Below are 23,669 nucleotides of genomic sequence, written 5' to 3' on the forward strand. Positions count from 1 at the left end.
GCTATTTATAACTAGGGGAAAAAGAAGGAATGAAAATTATTGTAAGTATTACAATAATTTGTAATAATAATAATTTGTAGTAATAATTTCTGTTGTGAAACTTCCAGGTTGTGCCTGACCCTTATTTGCTTGGGTTGCCTGGGCTGCTGAATGGCTAACTAGATCCTTGAACAATGTTTTATTTTGAAATTCTGAACAGTTGCAAAAAAAGAAACAGCCATCTGATATTAGTGGAAAATGACAGTGCTTTCATCCAAACAGCAAGTAAAACTGAAGTCACTAATCCAAATGGGAAGCCTTGGAGAACCAGATCAGTTGAAACTCTGTGAAGGTTTTGTACCTGTTGCTGAGTATCAAATGTTTGGGATGACAATAACCAAGGAATAAGACACTGAAACATTTCTTTATTTTTTTCATTTTGTTTGCATCTGGCAGTGTCAGGGTAGTGTCCATTCCACCACGTTCCCTGTTCAGTTACTTACACTCTCCATTCACCACTACATCTGACTTAATAACCAAGAGTAGTTCCTTTAGTACATACACATGCCTTGGCAAACCAGAGATTTTCTACCACAGGTACAGAGTAATTATTCACAGATTGAAGTAAAAAACAGTAATCAGAATACCTTCCAAAAATTAGAGAATACCCTTGCAAATTGCAAGGGACCCCAGTTTATTTGTAATCATAGCCTCATTTCCTTGGATCAGTTTTCATTTTTTTAACACAGTTACATTAACTTTATCTGACAAAACTTCAGTAGAATTAAATACTAATCCTCAAATCATTAAAAACAGATGCCATACAGAAGGACAAGAATGGAAGTGACCCATGAGACAATTCCAACATAAGATTTTGGAGGACTGTATCAGCTGATATTAACAGTGAGAAGTAATAGTGGCTAAGACCACCCCAAGTGCAACTTCTGTTTCCCAACTCAAATGGAAAACGAAAGTCAGAACAAAAATCAATTCAAATCTAAAAAAACCATGGATTTTACAGGAAATAGAACATTTTGGTTTTGAGTATTTAAAATGTTTCTGAATTGGATACATTTAGTATTGCAATGTCCTGTCAAAAAAAGATTAGACAAATTGTTTTTCACTTTCATTTTCAGTCTTTTTTTTAGCTGAAAAGATCTAAGGAAACATCCACTGTATTGTGCTTGCTTATAAAGTGTTTGACGAAATCCAAATGTTAATAACTATTTTCTGGAGATGATTTTTACTACTGCAAGAGCTCTATTTAGCTTTTTCACAAAGATTCTTTTATAAGGTCAGCCAGTCTCTTGAAGGCCTGCAATGAAAAATATGGTTCACATTTATATTTTGGCATTACATGAATAGGGAACACGTCAAACCTGTAAAGCTACTAAAATTGCCCTAACTCTATAGAATCAATATTTCATAATGCAAAGTTCTGTTGATAGTCTTTCTTTTTCTTTTATAAAATCATGTATGGGGTTTGACTGCACAAAGCTTCCGATTCTCTGATAGGAAATAAAAGGCAGAGATTTCTGAAACAGAAAAATGCATATATTGATGTTCAAAGGTTATTTGGAGTTCAGATGTAACTTCTTACAAACTAGTGATCCCTGAAAGAGTGTCTCTTTTAACTTAGTATTACTGCCTGGGGACTCCAAAAATGAAAAAAAGGAAGAAAAGTGTAGTGGAGAAGCATATAAAAATACAGCTTGATTGTCAATAGTATGGTTATGAGTTACTTTAACAAAAAAAAAAGGAAAAAGTAGAAGAAATAAAGAAGAACTAAAAAGAAAAACTTATCTGTTACAAGCCTTCATAACTGCATGAAAATACAACTACAAATACTGAACTGTTTCGAGCACCCCAATCAAATCAGTATTAAATCTGCACAAATGTCTCCTATCTTTTCTCCCACTGATTTTATAGATAGAGCCAAATAACATCAAAAAGGCTCCTAAAACACATAAAAGATTAATAAATATATAAAAGAATAAATAAATAAATAATAAAATAAAGCATGTATGTAAATTGTACGAAAGAAACTTTCTTATAAAGAATTGCCAACACACACACAAGAAAGAACACAGGTAATTCAATCTCAGAATCAGGGGAATCCAAACTCTGAAAGACACACGATGCCTGCTAATGCTTAAGCAAATACTCTGGCTTCAGTAAAGCATTTATAAATAATGTCTGGGAGGTTTAAGTGTGAGACATTCTATGTATGAGATACACCGAAAAATTCTAAGTGGTCCTCAAAATTTGGTATCTTGAAGATCATTTCAATGAGTATCTTGCTTAAGGAACAGCTAATGCTGCTGTGAAAGTACTGCTTAATCACCTACAGACTAAAATCTCTAACATTCAAGAAAAAATAGAAGGAGAAGGATGCAAAAGATAAAGGAGCATTACTGTGTGAGAAACTGTCTTGATAAGAAAGTGAAAAAAAAAAAAATCTCACCAGATCCATCTGGGCAGGAGAAGGCAGAGAGAAGGAGGCTCTGACATAAGAACTAGGCTCTGAACTATCAATATTGAATGCTCCTCCAGGAACCAGTAATACCTGCAAAAAAGTGATTAACCACACAGTTATTACTTCTACATTTTTAAAACACTATGTTAAATTAAATTTGAGAAAGATCAGTGCTTACACACTTCTAAGTGTGCACATGGTGTAATATATTCTTTTTTTTCAAAATGAGGAGACAAAAATATGCAACATGTAACCAGACTTCTCATAATGACACCAAAGGGTCTTAGGCTGTGGTTACCAGGTCTCATTCATATCATCACAAGGTGCTTAGAAGCACCTGGGGTGTAGCTTACTCCGTACACAGTGCTGGGTCTTATAAATTGGAGAAATAAAACCAAACTCAATTTCTCTCTCATTAAAAAAAATTAGTCAACAGCCATCATACATATAGGTATATATATTAATATTATATATATGTCATATATAATGACATTTTACCATATGTTATACTGATTTCAATTTAAGTAAACTGATAAAATATCAACATCTGAATGGAGTCATGAAAATATTTTGTTAATCAATAACTCTGCCACAGTGCCTGACTTGCAGACTTTATGATGGTGCACAGCAAGTCCCCCTACTTTTTTACGTGTGCACATATGGATAGATGCAGATATCTTATCCCTCCCTTTTTTTTAAGATTACAAGTCATTAAATCACATGTCATACTTCTTTCTTCAAAGCCTTTTCCATTATCAGCTGCTGTGTATCAGAAATACCCTTAATTTTGAGCCATAAGAACATGCCAGCAGCAGGAGGGTACCATTCTGCCAAGTCTGGAGAAAGAGAGAGAGAGAAAATGGAATCAAGAAAGAAAATTATGCCCCACTTCTAATGGATACATCATAGATTCAGCAATGTTTTAGATTTACTGATACAAACATTATTATCACTATTACTATAGTGATTTTTTTATAACTTCTTTTAAATTAAGAGATTTTTTTAAAGACAGAGATTTTAAACAACGAAAGTATAAGAACGTAATGAAGTGAAATACAGGCTCTTTGTAAAATTACTTTAAATAGTAATGTGGTGAGCTTTTTTTAATCCCCATCTATCTCCCTGTCCTACCAGAAGGCACAAAAATGCAGCAATAGTGAGCTTGTCCTAAGCTTAATATTTAATGCAATCGATTTACTTATAGTGCTTATCTGTCACTTCAGTCAAGAAATGAACTTAAGTGATTTTTCTTGAGCACAAAGATGATAAATAGCTAGCAAAAAGAATTAAGTGATTATCTGTGTTGCACTCTGACCTTTTAACCACTTGTCAGCAGCAGTGAGCATTGCATCCCGCTGTATCCTGTAGAAGTCCACCACTCTGAAAGCAAATTATCAATTCAAAGTCATGAACTCATATCCTTTCAGAGTCTATTTGTTTCTGAAGGCAGAAACAAAGTTTTTCTACTTCAACAACTCAAGTGCACATTTAATGGAAATATAAGCTAATCCTAGGTGGGCACAAGACAGTATACTGTGTGCATAAAACTTTGTATATGTATCCAAAACTTGGTATATGCTTCACTGCATCTCCATCAGAGCACTGATCAATCAGACAGAGGAAGTCCCTGTGTGGCTGCTTCCTCAGCTTTACACATATCATAGAAACCTTTTACATATTACAGCCAATCTGTCTACCATAGCAGTGTATACAAGTCCTGTTAACAGCGTTTAGTGCACAAAGCACACACACTGAAGAAAATTAGGGACTTTAACATATGCAAAAGCACAGGCTTAATATTTGTACATTTGGGTTGAATGTGTATAACAGGTACACATGGAAATGACATCTGACAAGGTAAAAAGCAAATCATATGATAAACCTGTCACAACTGTTTGACAGCTTCCCCTTTTCTGAACTTTTGAACTTATCTCCTTCATACTGTAAGTAAAACTTTCAAATAATTTAATCTCTTATTGGGAAAAATTACCTAACCCAGGCTTCACCATGGACAAGTCACGTGCAGTGGCTTTTGTCAACATAAAATGACACAGCTGTGCAATGGAAGACACAAGAGAAATGCCTGATACTGAGTTCATAATTCAAATGCAAATGTGTTCCCAAGTCTTAAGAAAACATCCTTACTAATTTGCATAATTTACATAATTTTACGCTTGTATTTTAAAAATACTTTCTGAACCAACAGCTTTGATTTATGGATGTATTTTATTACATCTAATACAAAAACACCAATACCTCCAGATACTTAAATAGTTTTGGGGCTCAGTTATATCTATTGCTACATTCTATATGAAAGAGTAAATCTCCTTTGTGCAGTTTTTACCAAAATTGCAAATCCTGTTACCATTTTAATTACATGCTGAAATCATAACAACTACTAAGATGAAACTTCCTCAAAAATGTAACTGCTCCAAAAAACAGATAATCTACTCCAATGCCTAATCTAACACCTCACCTCTGTACAAATGAAATCAGCTGGAAGAGATTGCAGTCAGCTCTGGGGCCTCATCAGTAAGGTTATAAAGCATTGCAGCTGCCCCACTGCAGCCCTATTTTCATTAGTGGAAGAATGGTGTTTGGGCTTGATCAAGGCTGCCTTTTGGCCCATAAGAATGATGTAAGTGAAGAGATACCTTTGGGATTTATTTTTTGGAACTACTGAAAGTTGAGCTAAAGTGTGGTCCAAGCTCCTCTGTGACACTTATCTTTATGTTCCTAAATCTTAAAACACAGCAATGCTAAAGCTGATGTGTCCTGTTTGTTTTGTTTGTTTTTTTTTTTTTCTCAAATATTCCTGTTTACAGTATGAACATCAAGGGGACACAAGTGGCTGTTACAGTGAGGTATAAGAATTTTTTGCATGTTTTGCTCATGTTGTTGTTAGAGGCCTTTGCAAAGTGTAGCACACTCCTACTGAAGTGAGAAACTTGGGGCTCTAATGATATCAAAGTAGAGCACATAAAATGAGGCAGTGACTGTCAAGAGAAATATGCTCCTCCTGCATAATAAGTGAAAACTAAATGTGTGTCAGTCAGTATGCAAGAAATGTCTTATGAGTTAGATGGCAGCCCAGTGCTCTCTCTCTGCCAGCGAGAGGCATTGTTCAGACAATGTTTAGTCGTGCAGATGAACTTCGCTGTTTTTCCATCAGTATCCACAATCAAGGATGGCAAGAGTGTAAATTCCTGCTAACTTAGAGAACTCCCTTTATAAAAGCTATGCTGTCTCTTTCTCAATAGATTCTGTGCTCAGCGATCTCAGCTTTTGCTATAGACCCTAACACTTTATCAGGGATCAGAACTTTCTTCACTAGCTTGAAGTTTCCAGGATCCTCCCAAGCTCCCTCCAGGTGGGAGCTACATGATGTCTGTGCCAATGGACTGGCAGATGGTCTGCCTGGAGCAGGAGGTGATGTGCCCTGATCTGCCTGTCTGCAGCTTCACACTGTGTCTCTTCATCAGGGCTCTTGTGTGAACCCAACAGCCTTGGTGACCTGTCTTACCTACTTGGTCTAATGCTGATGCACCTACTCTGAATTGTTTACTAAAAGGAATGTTTGCTGTAGGTAACAAGTAGCAGAATAACAGACGATAGGATTCAGCATAGAACATAACCCTACCTGTCTATATGCTCCAAGAAACCCTTTTGTCCCCATTGCTGAAGCAGCTGTGATACCATAATCTACAGAAATAAAACACATCATCAATACTATGTTTTTAACAGGACTGTTCCACAATGAGCAAAAGATCCATAGCCAGATGCACTATTCAACATTCCCCACACATGAAATTGCATGCGGTGTCTCTTGGAGCCCTTTTTAAACAGAGATGCCAAGGTTATTATAGTCCATGTTACTGGTGTCTCCAAGGTTCATGGCAGTATTTGGAAGCTTGGGTGGGGGGAAGGAAAAATGGATGAAGAAGTAAATATGATAACTGGGGAGAAAGAGGAAGGCACTGTATATTGCTTTACCTTCCTGTCCACATCGGCCTCTCCACTTTAACAGTGACGAACTAATGGAGGCTGGAAGACGGAAGCCATATTTAGATGTGTTCACTGTCTCCTTTCCTTATTACTAACCATAAAGGGGCTGTAGTTGTCAGCTTGCTTTGAAATGTCTTTGTGGGCTGCCAGTATTGTTTTAATCGAAAAGTAGAATAAAAAATAATAAATGAGTGTTTCTTCCATACGGTGCTTTACACTGAAGTTGTAAAAAACCTACCAGGAAGAGATAAAATATTTCAAAACTTGATTCTTGAAATCTGAGGGTTAAGGGATATCAGCTGTACTATCCATGCACTGAGACAACCCTCTAGCTCTGGTTCTGAGTTCTGTGATGGTATCTCCTTTTGGCAGAATTGGCAATGAATTTGTATAAACAAAACTGTGAAAATGCAGAGCAGTTATGAAAGTACAAAGCTGTTTGCTTGTGGTTTCTTATAACTTGGGATATGTTGTCTTCTCTAAACACAATTCATTTGGTGGCTTGGTACTTGCCTGTGTGAAAGTGCTGGTGTGCATTGTTGACACCTGAATGTGTAGAACAACTCTGTCGATGAGAGGCTTGGGACCTGTCAGAAAACCTATTCTTAAACTGGAAACCAAACAAACAAAAAGTTACTTCAGAAATGCAATGTGATAATATTTTGAGATTTTATGGGAAAACATGCAACAATTTTATTGATAGTGTAAGGATCTCTTGTGCATTCAAATTTATCTATATCTTAATATTGCCCTCAGGTTATACAATTTAGAAGCCAAGTATCAAAGTCATGAAATAAAAATATTTAAGAGGTTTTAATGCTCATAGTAGCTGCATAGTTATGAAGCTTCAGGACAAAATCTATGTTTGGAACCATAAAGATAACTTGAATCAAAGAGAAGGAAAGACAGGTTTTCCCATAATAAAAGATCATGAATGCTCAGGCTTTATGACAAACAGATAAGTGGCAAATGACTTGACTCTTTTGCTCTCTTTCAGTACTGCAGAAGGAATGGAATATAGATATACTAGATGGTTACTTATACTTCAATTCTTATTACCCATCTTTACAGAATGGCTGAAGATTTTATTTGAAGAAAAATGGAACCCATTAACTCATATGTGTCTTTAGAAAAGATAATACTGTGTGTCATGCCATTTTGTGGTGTCACTTCTGAAAATGCAATCACACTTGGCGATGTTGTCTCCTCACTTTCTCTAGGATGGGTTATAATCCACTGGCTGCCAATACAGAATTCACATAATTTTTTTATATCTATTAGGTTAACAGAAAAAAAGCAAGCTAAAAATCAAATACACTGACTTATGTGAAATGGAAAACAGCCAAGCTGGTTCTTTTTCTGGCAGGTGGAAACAACCTGAAAGAATTGGAAGGTTGGATATCAGTACAAACCTATGAACAGTTTGTGAAGAATGATAGTTTATTTTCTGTATTACATGTTCAGGGAGCTTGCAGGAATACTAAGAGATAGACACAAAGAAATAGAAAAGAGAAAAGCTCCTAAGAGTTCCAGCATCTGTCTTTCTGCCTAGATGGTGCCTGCAAGAATGGGCTGCTTGGGGGGAGAAGCTTAGCTATCTGCATCAGAAGAGAAACAGAACCTGGAGTAAAATGACTGCCAAGAGATGACATGAAAAGAGAAGAAGACTGCGAAAAGCCATTGATTCAGAAGTTCATTCCAGAAGTGGATAGTTATTAAATGAGAAAACACTATGGCATGTCTCATCACTTCATATGAAGTCTTGCATCTTAACTGAATAGGCAATGCTAAGTGGTCTGCAGCTGGCCTTACCCAGATGAGAGAATTTTAGAGAAAGAGTCGGTCCTGATAACCCGGCCATCCACATCCATTGAGAGGAAAGTTGGAGCCCATGGCTTGGAATAAAAAATAAAAAACAAAATTCAAGGTGCTAGTAAGGATTATAATGGATTTATTTTTTTTTTTACTAGGAAGACACAATTAATTTCTCAACGTGTATTCCAAGGAAAAAATTGCAGTAACTTGCTGACAAATGATTGTTTAGCCTAGCTTTCTGAGATGTGATTACAATATTCTGTAAACATCTTTAAGAAGTCAGCTTTGTTAATTTTTGATGATTGCTTAGCCCACTGCTCAGCACACAAGTGTTCAGTTTAAGTATTGGTATGATGCCATTAGAAGGAGAGAGAAATAATGATTTTTCTGCCAAGATTTCTTGTGGAGTAAAGAGGTACTGCAATTTCTAAAATGGATCCTTATAACATTTTGCTTTGCTTTTTTAAAAAAATTAAATCAGGAGATACAACCAAATTGTGAAGATCTGAGTCCAGCATATTTTTTCCTTATCAAGAATTCTGTTTTTCCATCTTCTCCTCTACATTTTCTTACAAACCTTCACTTCACAATACTAGTCAATGAGTAAGTGAGGTAGTTTTATTGCCTTCTTCCTTAAAAACATATTTCAAAAGAGTAAATGCTGACCTTTATCTTCTACCAATGTTTTAGTGCTTTGCAAGACTCATTTTGATTTCTGAAGTTAGGTACTTTTAAAGACTGACTAACTGTAGATTCACGTAAGAAATTTGCAGAAAATTTACATGAAAGGAAGCTGCCTATCCAGTACCACTATATGTGGTACCTGGGAGAACTCCCAGATTCTCCAAAAGGCAAAGGGATAAAAATGGGTTATAGTAGATGCAGAGTAGTCTTCTGCTGAATGAAAGAAGAGACAGAGAGAAAGGAGCAGTAAGAGGCTGTAAACTTCAAGTGCTGCTTCAGTTGCATACTTGCTTTCCTCTAAACGCAAAGTCTTCGTCATTTTCTAATTGCTGACAAATTCTATCCTGTATGAGGCTTGAGAAATTTGATCCACTAATTAACAGAATATAAAATACCACAAAGGGGAAAATTACTGAAAGGAGCCACAGACTGTGAGGCCTTGGTAGGACAGGAAGAAGAGCCATGCAGGAAGGTTTAGGGCCCAAACCTTAGTTCTCTTGTGAAACCTTAGTTTCTCCCAGAAAATAAGGTGTTACTAAGAATTATGAAAGAAAAATTACCTTTTCAAACTGAAGAAAGTAGTAAGGATCATCTTCTATTATGAGAAAATCATATTTTCTTGCAAGCTAAATAAATTAATAAAAAGTAACAAAAGGAATAAAAGTTAAAGACACTGCAAATTCAGTCAGGTGGTTTTTTTTTAACCAGCATCATATTATGATTGTATTGGTTGGCCATTCATTATATAGAGGCCCCCATGATGAGAAGCCTTCAAGTGCCCAATTTAGATATCAAAAAATTGTAAGACTAATCACAGTACCTGTAGTACACAGACCCTTCTATGCAACTCAAGCTCTGTTCCATGTGGCATTCAAAATGTGCAGGCAACATGAAATAAGTCCTGTTAGAAGCCCATGGCAAAGATACCAGCTGCCAGTGGGCTACCACTGAAAAACAATTTACCTAAGGCATAGTCTACCTCTGAAGAGCTGCTGTGGAAGAAATTCTGCTAGAAACAAGTTCTAGGAGGAATGTCACCTGGACCAAATGGGCCCAAATACCAAACATGGGATACTTTCAACTGAAACAAGACTGATATTTATCCATTTCCAGCTACAAAGTTCACAAGACCACAGCTCCATACCTGGTAAATCTCCTTTTTGCGCTCTGTGGTCAGTGAATTGCCAGTTGGATTGCATCCATTTGGAATAGTGTACAGGAATTTTGGGAGGCGATTGCTACAATTTTTTATATCCTCTGGGCTCCAAGCAGACAGAATTTCTTTTAAAGCTTTTGGAATAATGCCATGTTGGTCACTGGGAATATTAATTATATTACAACCCAAGGGTCTCAGCTGTTGATAGAAGGAACACAACTGTCATAATTGTGTAATTCAAAGACCTTCCTTTTGTCATTGTCACCATAACATTTCATCAATACAAAGTCTTTTTGATTTTATAGCTATCTCAAGCTCCATTTGCTCATGAGTCAAATAAAAGTTTGCCTGAATTTGCTGTAAGGCTTGTCAAACTTACCATGTTAATCTTTATTTGTTCTACTAAGCCAACTCAGAGGAAATGGGTAACTCCTATGTTCAATTGCTGCTCTTCTCTAGGAAATCAGATTTGGTTTTTCAAGCAGAAAAGGACTTTGTAAATCTGACCTGTTCTCTCAGGACTTCTCATGCTCTCACCACAGACAGTTAAGGTCACAGCACCTTTGTTTCCTACTGACAATTTACACTCTACTTGGGTGGAAATGTCAGAGCTTTAAGCTACTCTTCCCTGACAAAGGGCAAAGAATCTCTTCTCTCAACAGATATATCCAGCAATATAAAGGAGAATGAAATGATGCTACTGCAGTGACATGTTGACAGCAGTATGAAAAAATATAGGTAAAACACCAATGAAAAATCTTGCTGTCTCTGCTCTGTGGAATTTCAATTTGTCCCATGTACTGCTCTGCATTTTTAAGTAAAACTGCAAGCTGCTGCATTGTCAAAATACATTTCTAAGAAATACAGCTGATTAGAATATATATTCAAATTGAGGACAGTAAGCATAACAATTTATTTTGATGAAAGGGGGGACAACTGAATTTGTGGTGTATTTATTCTAACCCTTCTTGTTTTTTTTTTGCATTTTGAGCTGGCATTTAATTTTATACTGATTAAATTACTTTTCAGAAGTAAACTTTGCTGCTTTTGTATAGTTCTCAGTAATTAATATCTTTGTAGTCATATATGGGTGCTTTCAGGCCTATGCAAATATGATACTATTTAAAATTATCATATACTCTGATCATGAGTATATGATCATATACTCTGATCATGAGTATATGATCATATACTCTGATCATGAGTATATGATCATGATTTAAAATTGATTTAAATGATTTAAAATTTAAAATATATGATCATGATTTAAAATTATCATATACTCTGATCATGAGTATATGATCATATACTCTGATCATGAGTATATGATCATGATCAGAGTATATGATAATTTTAAATAGTATCATATTTGCATAGGCCTGAAAGCACCCATATATGACCTGATTTTACTTCAGGTAAACATGCTGACATGTTAACACACCCACTTGTTATAAATTTAATTCAACCAAACTAGGTCCTGATGGCTTTCCTTCCAGTCCCATGTGTGATCTTAGCCCTTGAATGAACTAGTGCTTGAAGAGGAACTTTAAATAGCTTTCATAGAACTTTTAGTAGGAAACCTTTTATGAGTCAGTATTTATGAACTTTACTGGTTGGACACTAAAATCTTGAGTCATAGATATGTTTTTATGGCAAATACAGACAGTGTTTATAAGACTGCAGATCAGATACCAAACTGCTGTTTAGCTCAAATGTAACATTCACAGTGCATTGTAGCTAAGGAATACTTACAGCTGCTAGTGTCCCTGAGTATGTGGGTGCATCCAAAAGGATGTTGTCTCCAGGATTAATGAGCATTTCAAACACCTGCGAAAGAGAACGTTATTTTAAAGATTGTTTAGATTTTATGCATGTGCTTTGTACTTTTGACTTCTTAGTGGGATTAAAAACCTTGATTAGATACTAGTAATTCTCTAACCATATCAATATCCTGTCTGTGAGAAAGGCAATGAATGGATGAAAAATCTGCTTCAAAGCCAAATTAAGACAGGTTACCAACTTGACATGGAAAGACAGTGCTCTGAAGCACCATTTCTACTGTATAACTTACAGAAAGAAACAACTAAACACCAGTGAGAGTGGACTGGAAAGGGTAATTATTTCATGAAGTAAAAACCCCAAAAAATCAGGAAGTAAAAATTAGAAGAAACATTTAAAATAGAATTATGGTAAAGCATCTGTGCACTTATTTTGCACTACTTGAGTAACATGATATGTCACCTTATAGCATGTTTTCTACACAGGCTCTTTGGTTACCTGAACTTTTATGCACTCCTGACAGTCTAGAATGCCACTCCAATTTATTTAATTTCCCGTATCTTGTACATGAACCTAGAGTAATTCATATCTATGGAGCAAGAAAATATGAAACTGTACCCTGCATATAGTTATAGAGAGCACTCAATGCTGAATATAGCTGAACTGATGGAAGAATAAACGTCTCTCTGAATGAAATGCTTCTAGCATATGAATCTTTTGATCTTACTTTACACAAGCCTTCCTGGCTGCCAGTTGTGACACACACTTCCATCTGTCCTTGCTCAGGACTGTAGTTGGCTGTGGGGGGATCATGTAAGCTCCTCTGGAAATCTTTTAGCCAAGACAACAGCTCTGGAATCCTGAAACATGAAAAAGAAGACATATCTAGGACCTTATATAGGGCAAAGCTAGCCTGTTCCTCCAAATCCCTGCCAAATCTAGCATGCAGTCCTGAGTTTGATTTCAACTGTCACACAGATACACTTAAATGCAATTGCTATGACTGCTTTATCAAATCAAGAAAATTACACTATGATAATTTGGTGTATGGGTATCTGTGCTCCATACACCAAATTATCATAGTGTAATCTGGGCAGAAATTATTTGCCAAGGATGAAACAGGGTGGAGGCTGAACAATACCCACTCCTAGAAATGATCATTCTGTAATCTAATGTGGCAGTGTGACAAAGTTCTTCACGCTGCTTGTAACCTGCTGCAGATTACAAAGATTTCTAAAACACATTTTCCAAAAAGTCTTAAGATCTGGTAAGATGTTCACAAATGGCTGGTTCATTTAAATATTAAGAAAAGTTTTAGCTGATGCCCCATATGTCTCTGTAGGTACCCAAGTATTTTTGCAAACCTGTCCTCACCTGACTCAGTGCTGTCTGCTGAAAAGTTTACGTGAGCACTAAAGCAATATAATGATATGCAACTTTTGTAGCAAAAATGACAATTCTATAAATACCTCCACTCAATTACCACAAATTCTACACACTGACTTTAGTATATGGTGCTAAATGAAAAGAAATACTCCAAAACATAGAAACAATGTGTTGTAATACAGCATCTTTAAAATAATATCTGATTTGGGTGTCTGGATTCTCAAATACTAACAGCTAGGAAATGCTCTGGCTTGAGAAATACTAGGATTAGGGTTTTAAGTGATTTAAGTGATTTTTTTTCTTTTTACACAACTCATTGCAAAATTTTCCACTGGAACTCAAATGTAAGTAGTGAGGCAAGTTGAAGAAAAACCCATGGGTTTTGGGAAAAACCTATTTTTTGAAAAAGGGCTTTATGAACAGGTTTTGAAAACACAGGTGACTTAATGCAATAATAAAGGATATTATGATCCTTAGCTTCTGGTGTCTTAAAGTGCAAGAAGCTGTAACAGATACCCTGCTGAGGCTGAATACTGGAGAGCTCTCTTCATCAGATCTTCCCCAATCTCAACAGGTGTTCCATGTCCAATGTCAACAGTTGCCTTCTTAAATGGAAAAAGATTAGGATTTGGTGCCCCTCCAGCCAGAGAGATGAGAGATGGAGGAGACTTCTGCATCAATTCAGCTAGAGTAAAAGGAAACACCTTGGTTACAATTTGATTATAACAATGGTGATTATATCCTTTAATCAATATTTAATAATGGCCCAGAAAACTTGTTCTATTTTTCAATTTACTTAACTATCATGAATTCAAAAGGATAACTCTTCTTAAAGTCATCTTTCTGCTTGGATTAAATACGTGTTTGGGGGCCTTAGGAGGGAGAGTTGTTCTATTTTTCAATTTACTTGTTTAACTATCATGAATTTAAAAGGATAACTCTTCTTAAAGTCATCTTTCTGCTTGGATTAAATACGTGTTTGGGGGTCTTAGGAGGGAGATACTGTTAGGACAGACTAAAAAAAAAAAAATTAAGTTAAAAAAGCTATTTGTAATTGTTTTGAAACAATCTGGACAGCTCTATTACAAAAACTGTCACCTTAGGAGGGAGATACCGTTAGGACAGATTAAAAAAAAAATTAAGTTAAAAAAGCTATTTGTAATTGTTTTGAAACAATCTGGACAGCTCTATTACAAAAACTGTCATGACTGATGTCTTTTGAGCTTCAAGAATTTAAAATCTCAATGATCTGTTTAGACCGACTAGAAATGAATGGCTTTGTTTTTTGTTCTGTTTTTCATTCAGTCTCACTTCAGCTGATCTGGCAGCTATACTGACAGATGATTACAGCTTTTCTATAAGGGAATGGAAATGTTTCCAGCAGCCCAATTTTAGTGGCAGAGGCACTGTATCAGTAATTTGCTATGAAGAAAATCTTAATTCCCGCCTTTAAGTCACAGTTTCACAATCATTCAGATCCAATCTATGCAGTGCAGACCAGACCTTAATCCAGCAAGGGCACTTGATTGCATTAAATCTGAAAACTCACAATATGGCATTCATGCTGGCTTGACAGTTTTACACCAGATATGAGAGGTCAGATGACATCAGATCTGGCTTAAAAGAGGCCTGTTACTGAGTTTATTTTCCAGTGCTTTTTAGCAGACTTGAACATGGGGAGTTAATCCTTATCAGTTATTTCACCCATTTGTGTTATGCCTGTGACTTTTGGCCTGGTAAAGAGAGATTTACTTTGTCATTAAAACTGCAGGCTCAGTATGTCTATCTACAGGACCTGTGCTGCTTAATACTTCTGTTATGATGCATATTAACTGATCACTGAAAAAGAGGCTGCCTAGAGTGAACTACATGACTTAGCTGTACCTGTGTGAAGAATTTTACGCAGAACAGTAAGTGCCAGCTCCTTACCAAGAGGGGAAATTGACCCCTGAAGGCTGAAATAGTGATATATGTCTCATGTTTGGATTCTGTCAGGTCTCTGTGGGTTTCAACTGGGTAAACAAGTAGGCAGTTAAGCTCTTCCATCTGTCACATGGAAGACAATGTAATATTGTAGCCTAAAGATAGATTAATATGGAAAAGGAAAGTGTAGTAATACTGAGTGGGTGGGGGTACTGAAACATTTATGGACATGAACAGGATACAAGAAAATGAGGTGGAAAGAAACATGCTGGGACTGAATTTGAAGTAACTAGCAGCTGTTGCTCCTGGACACACAACATAAACTCAGTTGCAAACTGTGCCAAAAGCCTGGGTTCAGAGACAGTAGCAGAGACTTTTCAGTCACTTGTTAAAGTGATAGTGTTAACTCGTCTGTCTGGATGGGTTTCTGAACTGGTTTAAGGCTATTCACTGTATTTTTCTTTATACCTGCTTGGCATCTCTGCTTGACAAAAGTCAAGTGGCTTTGTCAGCTTACAGCATGATTTTCTTTCAAACCTTTTAAAGCCTTAAGCCATGGTACCCCAGCACAGACCAGAACATAGAATAGTACTTTCAGAGAAGCTGGGAAGAAGGGACATGTACTCACTCAGCAGTCTTATTGGAGATGCTTTTCTTGCTGCACTCACAGTGGTGATGAACCTAGAGTAATTCATATCTATGGAAAAAGAATAATTAGTTGGACATGAAGCTAGAAAAGGGAATATGAACTGCAGTGCACTTTAGTATGTGCATCTTTCACAAGTAATGCTTTTGATCTGGTTAATTTGTGGTATGCCAGTGAGGAGGAAAAAGCCCTTTCCCCTCCCTTTACTGTCAGCTCTGGAGATTTAATGGCAATTACAAATCTGAAGATTTGATGGGTCTTAAACAACCATCAGCTCTTTTTTTAGTTAATGAGAATCCAGCTTTATTTAGCTGTTTTAAGCACTGCATTTGAAGTGCTTTTAGGATTGCAAGCCATCATTATAAGTCACAACACTTGTCAAGTTAGAGGTGGTTTTTTTGGAAAGGATAATTAAGAACGTCTTTCAAAAGCAGCTGACGAGTATTTTCCTCCTTTTCCCTGGTGCCCATAGAGATTAAGTGAAGAGTGAACTACAGTCGGGCAGGAAGCACGATGGCCTGGAAAGGCCACAAGAAGGCATCTCCTTGGAGGGGAAAGCAAGCAGAGAAGTGAAATGGAAGGGCAAAGAGCAGCCACCGCAACACGCATGTGTCGGCAGTTACCAGAAACGATCTCCCGAGCAAGGCCGCCTTGAAAAAACACAACTCGTGCTTCCTAAAAATACCTCCGGTAACTCCGCTCCCCCTGCAGCCCGGCACAGGCGCGGTGCTGCCCGCACACAAGGGCGGCTGGGCTGTGTTTTACGGGATAGCTGAGCGCCGCTTCGCCGCCCTCCCCGAGGCGATCCCGAGACAGCCCCTCGCTGCCCACCGACCCCAGCTCCCCCGGAGGGGGCACCGAGCCCCCGGGGCCACCCCGAGCTCCCGACCGGCGCCGTCCCGCTGTGCGGAGCGTTCGGTGCGGCCGCGGGCACCTACCGGCGGAGGGCGCCGGGTCGGCGGCCGGGCAGGGGGGGCTTGGAAGGGACCTTCAAGATGATGTAGTTGCAACCCCTGTGCCACGGGCAGGGACGCTTTCTACTAGACCAGGTTGCTCAGAGTTCCATCCAACATGGCATTGAACACTTTCAGGGTGGGGCATCCACAATTTCTCTGGGAAACCTGTGGCAGTGTCTCATCACCCTCACAGTTAAGATTTTCTCTCTATTATCCAGTCTAAATCTACTCTTTCTCAATTTGAAGCCATTTCTACCATTGGGACACCACACCCAGCCATTGGCAGGTGTAAAAAGTCCCTCTGCAGCTCTCTTGTAGTCCCCTTTGGGTACCTGAAGGTGCTCTAAGGCGTCCCTGGAGTCTTTAGTTGAACAACCCCAATTCTTTCAGACTATCTTCATAGAAGAGGTGCTCCAGCCTTCATGACCCTCCTCTGCCCTTTCTTCAACAGGTCAATATCTTTCCTGTGCTGGGAGCACTCTGGATAGGAGGTCTCCTAACAGTGGAGTAGGGGGCAGAATCACTTCCCTCCTAATGGTAATGGTCACACTTGAATCAACTTTATGATGTTTCCACTAAAGGTTTTACTCATAAAAGGAAGCAAAGTTCGATGTGTGACATCTGTAGGTAATTTTTTTCCCCACAGTTGAGTAGGGTTCGTGGAAGGAAAAGCAGGAGGATGGTGTGACATGTCCCTCCTTCCTGGGTGTCAAATGCTGTCGCCTGTGCAACACATGTAACTGGTGGTGTAGCTGCTGCTGCTGCTGCTGCTGCTGAGAAAAATGCAGAGACACAACCTCATTTTCTAGTCAGGGCTTTGGACTCCAGCACTCTGGGGCTGCCATGGCCCTTACTCCTGAAATGGATCTAGGTGTAATCTGAAAGAAACCAGTGTGAGAACATGCAAAATCAGCTGTGCTTTGCAACATATAGGTCTCTGTAGTTAACTTGGAGGCAGGAGAGTAAAAATACTGGACAGGATGAGCATTGGAGCATTTCTAGGTTCCAATGCATTTCTAGGCATTTAATTCAGGAAATCACCAGGCTTTTCAGTGCCCAGTGCTCAAAGCATGTTTTAATTGTAGCTTTCCAAAACTTGCTGAAGGCAAAGCTGAGCTATGAGAGCAAAATGTCTCTAGAAGAAAGATGAGATGCCTTAACAAGTTACCTTTTTTTTCTCCCCGCTTCTTTAATTTGGGTGACTTTATGCAGTATTTGGATCTGCTGAAAGGCTTCATAATTAGATGGAGTAGGTTGAAATAGAAATGGAGTTCCTGTCAAGTTTGGGATGCAGTCAGGAAGAATTGTTTTCTTGGTTGACATGTGAATGCTTTTACACTGAAAAACAAATTTTATTAACAGCTTTAATGATCTGAAGAATTTATAATTTAGGTAATTGCCTTCTAATCGTGTGATGTACAGACAAAAAGTAAAAGATGGATATATAAATGTGAAATAGCAAATGGAGAGATATTGAATTTCTGTGAGGTTCTGGCTGTGAAAGACTGATTGAATTTGAACTGCTTTCTGTGTAATTCTGTTTTTTCATTTCCTGGCTGTCAGTGTTGCAGTTTGTGACACAGACCAAAACCCAGAGAGGTCAAGGGAAGGTTTTCCATTTCCTATGGATTTTTTGTGGGCTTTGTCTGGTCTCGTAGCCAATTATGGTGTCATCCTATGGAAACAAATGAAAAAAAAAATTATTGTGCAATTGTTTGGATACCTATCCCAGCTGGATTCATCTGGTAGTTCTCTGCATCACTGTTTATATTCCTTAGCAACCACAAGTTGAGCGCTCTGTTTTACTACTGTGTAAGAAGCCCTGTCTTTGCTGTCTTTATACGTGCACATTTAGAACAATAATGATTTGATGCAAGTCTTGCATAATTCATGAAGCATCGGCGAGGTCTACACATGGTTGTTGTTAATGTCACCTGAAACTGTATTAGCTCTTTCTAAACTTGCTATGTCCACTTATGTGTTAAAAAGCCCAAACAACGAGCAGAGCAAAAAAAAAAAAAAAAAAAAAACCAAAAAAAAACCAAACCAAAAAAACCACACAAAAAAACCCCACCAAAAAAACAAAAAAGAAAAACCACCAAAAAACCCACACACACACACAAAAAAACCCCAACAAAACCAAAAAAACACCAAAAAAAACACTACAGCAATTTGATTTAAGAAGAACAGCAGATCAGGTAAATATTGTTATTTTTCTGTTTCCTTCTCCCCTAAGGACTTCAGAGTATTTCTTTTAAGAGGAGGACGAAGGATTGAGACAGTAAACACAAAATTTAACTGAGTTGCTGTTTTTGCATCTGTATCGACAAAGCATAAATCTCTCCAAGACGCTGCGCTCTGGCCTGGCGTGCTACCCATTCGTTAGTTTCACAGCACGTATTCCGTAATGCTTGAGTGCGCCATTTGAAGCGATGGTTTCACGCGGTTCCAGGTGAGTGCCGGGCAGAGCCGGCGCTGTGCGCCGGGCCCGGGCGGGGCGCGGAGCCGCTCCCGGTGTTCCAGCCGGCGATCCCAGCGCCGTCCTTGGCGGAGCCGGGCCCGCGCCGGCGCTCGGCGGCCGCAAGGGGGCGCGTGCGCACTGCGTGTGCGCGCCCCGCGCCGGGACCGGGCCCGGGATCCCGGCCGGAACCGGACTGGCATCTGTCACTTGGATGTCATTTGTACTCGTGGTTCAGAGTCCCGCCTGGACAGCTTGGCTACCCGCGTTTCCGTGAATGGGTTAAATTTCTGCCGGCAATGCTTCTTGCGGGTTGGGGATGGCAGAGCTGGCAAGTGGCGCTGTCAAAATAGCCTTACGATGTGAAGGTGGGAATTTTATCGTGACGAATTGGAATGGCTGCCCGTGAGAAAATCGCATAAGACCGGAAAATGGAGAAGTGTGAGATCAGCCATTTTAAACATTAGAAGCAAATTGTTTCTCCCAGGGGCTGCCTTCCCCAGGAAAAATACTGACTTTGGCAGCACCTTTATGTTTGCAGAACACCCTGTGTGCAGCAAGCCGTCGCTGGTGTGCAGTGGCCACTGAGATCAGGAAGATCTCAGCAGTACAGTACAGTTTGATTCTAGGATGTGAACATCCACTGACACAATTACTGCAGAGATCAGAAGTATCTGGTTTACCCGTGGAAAGCTAAAGCTCCTAGGAGTGTGTTGGCTCTGGCTCTGGAGATAATTACTTGAAGAGATGTGAAGTTAGTAGTTATTTTTCTTCCAGATTACTTGAGTGATTCCCTGACTTCCTTCTGTCTTTAATGTAAACTCTTGGGAAAGTAACATTTCTATTCTTCCTTTATGTTGAGCCTTTTTCAGTGGGACCCCGATCTTGCTGGACCTAATCAGAGTTGCTGCAAAATTAGAATGCTGCCATTTGTTCCTCTCCCACTCTAAGGCAACTGCATAGTAAAACATGTTTACAGTAACTTTTTCCAGGGTTTTAAAACTCAATGCATTCCTAAAATGGGAGAGGGCTTAGGGAAGAGTGAAGATTGATTCTCAAAGTTACAAATCCTGCTGCCTATTCAAATAAAATTAAACAGTATCCTAGTCTCACCTGTATGCATGCTGACCATCTCGGCATTAGGAGGATATCCTAATCTGCTTTCTGCTGCTGTTTATGTTATTACATACACACACACACACCCACTTTTCTTTTTTTAAAATCTTTTTTGGTAAGTGCTAGCTCCTTATGCTTCAGAGACTGTCAGATGAAAATAACAGGACATCCATGATATTCATAATATTTGTAGCAGCTGTCAAATGATAGTATGGTAGAGTGGAAGACGTGTGGTTCTGCAGAGTGACAGCTGTGGCTTGTCTGTATTTGAAACAGCCCTCCCTGCCTGAAGGGTGGTGGCACCCAGACATGTAACAGTCTTACTCTGATTGACAACCTTTTTTATTCTCCTTGGGTTTTTTGAGTGTACAAAGACTGTCATCATTGCTTCATCATTGCCTTTTTATCCAATCAAGCAAAGGGGACAGCACAGTATCTAGAACAACAGTTTTCTAGATATTCTAAAAAGAACTATAGGAAAGCTGACTTTCACACTACTGTATTCCTCAAAAGTAGTTGCTTGTTCCAGAATGTGTTCCTTTGATAAGATGTCTAATACAGTGAGATGTTTACCTTAGATACTCATCAGACATTCCTGTGCTTCATAAAAAAAAAAAAGGACTGATATATTTTGGAACACATTGTCCATGCTATAGAAGCTGAAATTGGATGGAGAAAAGATCAATAATGTATCCAGTTAATACACTAACTAAGTGAAATGAATCATCAGAAATGAAATGACTTCTCCTGACAATCTTGAGATAAATGCTGTTCCATAATACCTCAGTCTTGTCAATTTGAATTTATATTACTGGCAAATTGTTGCTGACGAGTGAACTCTATTGTGTAAATCTCCCAGGAAGCAGGTACTCAGTATTATTTGTGACATATGTTATTCCTGGGGCTCAACCTTTGTTATCCATTTTCATTTGGTGGAGGCAAAAGTGTTTTTCTCCCCTGGCCTTGCATGTTCCTCTGTTCCTAGCAAGGTCATATGTTTGTCTGGTGCAAGTGTGGCATGGAAAAATGATCCTAAAGGCAAAATGAGATAATGAAAAAGTGGAATTTTTGTTTCATTCTTTTCATTGCCTGGAGAAAATATGCTTCTCAGGCATGGTGACAACTGGTACTAGAGATGTGCTGCTTCTTTCTGTATTTTGAAGGTTGTCTATTCAACATGAAATAATTTGCTAGTTTTGTATCCAGTTGCCTTCAAACTGATGAAGATACATTTTTGTTGTTAATTCTTGATTAAAATTTGACCTTTTGTCATAAGGGTAAGTTGGGAATTTATCTATTAAATTTTAATTTCTGGGCCTTGTTTTATAAACAAAAAATATAATTCAGACTATTCTTCTGTATCCTACTGCAAGCCAAATTTTACCTTCAGCAGTGGCAATAGAATTATGCTCCTGTTCCATTAAGTTTTGTTCTTAAGAGCTGTGTTTCTTCATGTTCAAATCAAAGCTGTAGTAAAAAGAAAATTATCACTTCTGAGATCAGACGTCTACATGTGTTAACAGAGGAGGTGTGGATAAGCAAGACCCTCATATCAATCAGTCCTACTGTACTTATCTGCCTTCAGTCATTACATGGCTCCAGAGATGATACAGAATTCCTAAAGCAGCCTGAGGGTGCTTCTGTCACTCTGAATAGACAGGGAGTCTCAGGAGATTGCCTGGTGTAGCCTTTGGCTTTGAAGAATGAAAATTTTCTCCTGTGTTACGTGTCCCACTATATGCAGACTTAGCTTGATATACTTCATAATTGTTGCATGTAACTATGACTCTTTAAAAATTTTGGAAAACTTGCTGAAAAAGCATATTTCTTATTTGTGGAGACTTATTAAATGGACCAACTCCATCTCCTGCCTAACTTCCTTAGAGGTTTTTCTGTAGTTCTAGTATTGTTCTAATTCTAGTTCCAGTTCTAGTTTTGACATGCTGGTTACTGTGCTGGGGATATCATACTTCCCTCATTGTTGGCCAATGCTTTTGAGATTCAAACCTTAGATAGATCAGAAGCTCCAGAAATGGCAGTCTCTCCTTTAATGTAAAGAGTCTCTGTAATGTTGACAAGAAGTTAATATCTAGAAAAGGTTAAATGTTCTTTAGTGTGCTTGAAGAAAGAAAAATACTTGACTAGGCAAGCATGGGGAGAATTGCGAGGATGAGTGTGCTGTTCATTTATGGGGCACTCCAGGGATACTTTCCCTCATCATCTCCCTTTTTTTGTCTTCCTTTTCTCTCAAATGAGAATATTCTCAGAACGTGCTTAAAACCTGAGCTTCTCTTCTTGGCAATTTCTACATATGGCTCCTCATTCCTAATGAAATTTCTAAATGCGATCTTGTTCTGATAATAACTTCAGATTGAAGTAAAGTCTGTTTTAATTATGGCACCTTTTTCTACTCTGTAATCCTTATTCAAACAAATGCTGAGCCCTGCAATTCCAAGAGTGAAAAACATGCACTGTTGTGAAGATTCTTGGGCTTCTTTCCATGCAGGTGGTCAAGGTGATCCTTCGTCATGAAGCATATTCATATCTGCCTGAATGCTGAAGAGCTGCAGGATCTTTGGGCATCATCTGAACCTTTTACTTTTTCTTCTTTATTCCTCAGACCCTTGTTTCTCTGTTGTTCTTTCCTCTTGTACCTACAGCTCTGTCACTGATTCCTTGAAATTGTCTCATTTTGGTTTCTTTTGTGTAATCTTCTTTCATGTTACATGGAACAGCTTCTTAGTTAAAGCAAACCAGATTTCTCCTCTCTTTTCAGAGGAGATCCTTAACCAAGATATTTAGGTCATAACCAGGGTATATTTTATTGTCTACATGAGGCTTTGTACGCAAAATGTCATGGGTTTTAAAAAAAATAAATTTTTAAACTAAATTCTTCCTTAGACAGTGACAAAGTGTTTTGCTGCTGCTGTGTCTAATGCTGTATAACTTTCATAGGACAATCAGAAAGATGTACTATCTGTTGGAATAACAAGACAGATGAAAGCAAAATCTACAGTTCTACAGATCTGGTAATCTTGGAAAGGCAACCTTTAAAGATGACAGATTGTGATTGAATAAGGTTATATTAATTTATCATCAAATAATAAAAGTTCTAGGAGAGTTATTTTTATATTGTTATTAAATAGTATATCCAGTTTCTTCTGATGTTGAATTTCTCACTTTTGCTTTGTAAAATAGCCTTATTCCTGAGTCATGTGGGTCTTGATTGCACCATCATTGTTTAACGTATTTTGCACCTCAGTGTTTGTGTCCCAGACAAGTTCCTCATC

At 38.2% G+C, this 23,669-nt stretch overlaps 1 protein-coding gene across 6 annotated transcripts; it reads right to left on the reverse strand.

The window, feature by feature from the left end:
- Nucleotides 1-384: 384 nt before the first annotated feature.
- Nucleotides 385-16,820, reverse strand: AADAT (aminoadipate aminotransferase). Of its 6 annotated transcripts, none has more exons than XM_039700041.1 (14): nucleotides 16,788-16,820; nucleotides 15,832-15,900; nucleotides 13,797-13,965; nucleotides 12,622-12,754; nucleotides 11,868-11,942; nucleotides 10,104-10,313; nucleotides 9,520-9,585; nucleotides 8,273-8,355; nucleotides 6,974-7,070; nucleotides 6,096-6,157; nucleotides 3,771-3,835; nucleotides 3,185-3,291; nucleotides 2,444-2,545; nucleotides 385-1,294 (listed from the first exon to the last, which is right to left on the reverse strand). In XM_039700041.1, exons 2-14 carry the CDS (start codon nucleotides 15,896-15,898, stop codon nucleotides 1,253-1,255), a joined length of 1,278 nt encoding a protein of 425 aa, XP_039555975.1. In that variant the 5' UTR covers nucleotides 15,899-15,900; nucleotides 16,788-16,820; the 3' UTR covers nucleotides 385-1,252. The 6 variants fall into 6 exon arrangements, with proteins under 6 accessions (XP_039555975.1, XP_039555977.1, XP_039555976.1 ...); XM_039700043.1 differs by lacking the exon at nucleotides 16,788-16,820 and adding an exon at nucleotides 16,685-16,745; XM_039700042.1 differs by lacking the exon at nucleotides 16,788-16,820 and adding an exon at nucleotides 16,535-16,678.
- Nucleotides 16,821-23,669: the final 6,849 nt, after the last annotated feature.

The sequence above is a fragment of the Passer montanus genome, unplaced genomic scaffold (genome assembly GCF_014805655.1).
Source record: "Passer montanus isolate IOZ18808 unplaced genomic scaffold, ASM1480565v1 scaffold14, whole genome shotgun sequence".
Classification (NCBI taxonomy): Eukaryota; Metazoa; Chordata; class Aves; order Passeriformes; family Passeridae; genus Passer; species Passer montanus.

Bases quoted from the DNA above. Each gene is read 5' to 3' on its own strand.
- AADAT (XM_039700041.1), bottom strand. From the start codon at position 15,898: ATGAATTACTCTAGGTTCATCACCACTGTGAGTGCAGCAAGAAAAGCA. The intron at 11,943-12,621 runs GTAAGATCAAAA...TCTCTTTCGCAG, and splicing joins GCCAGGAAGGCTTGTGTAAA to GTGTTTGAAATGCTCATTAA. The intron at 8,356-9,519 runs GTAATTTTTCTT...TTTTATTCCAAG, and splicing joins ACTTTCTTCAGTTTGAAAAG to CCATGGGCTCCAACTTTCCT.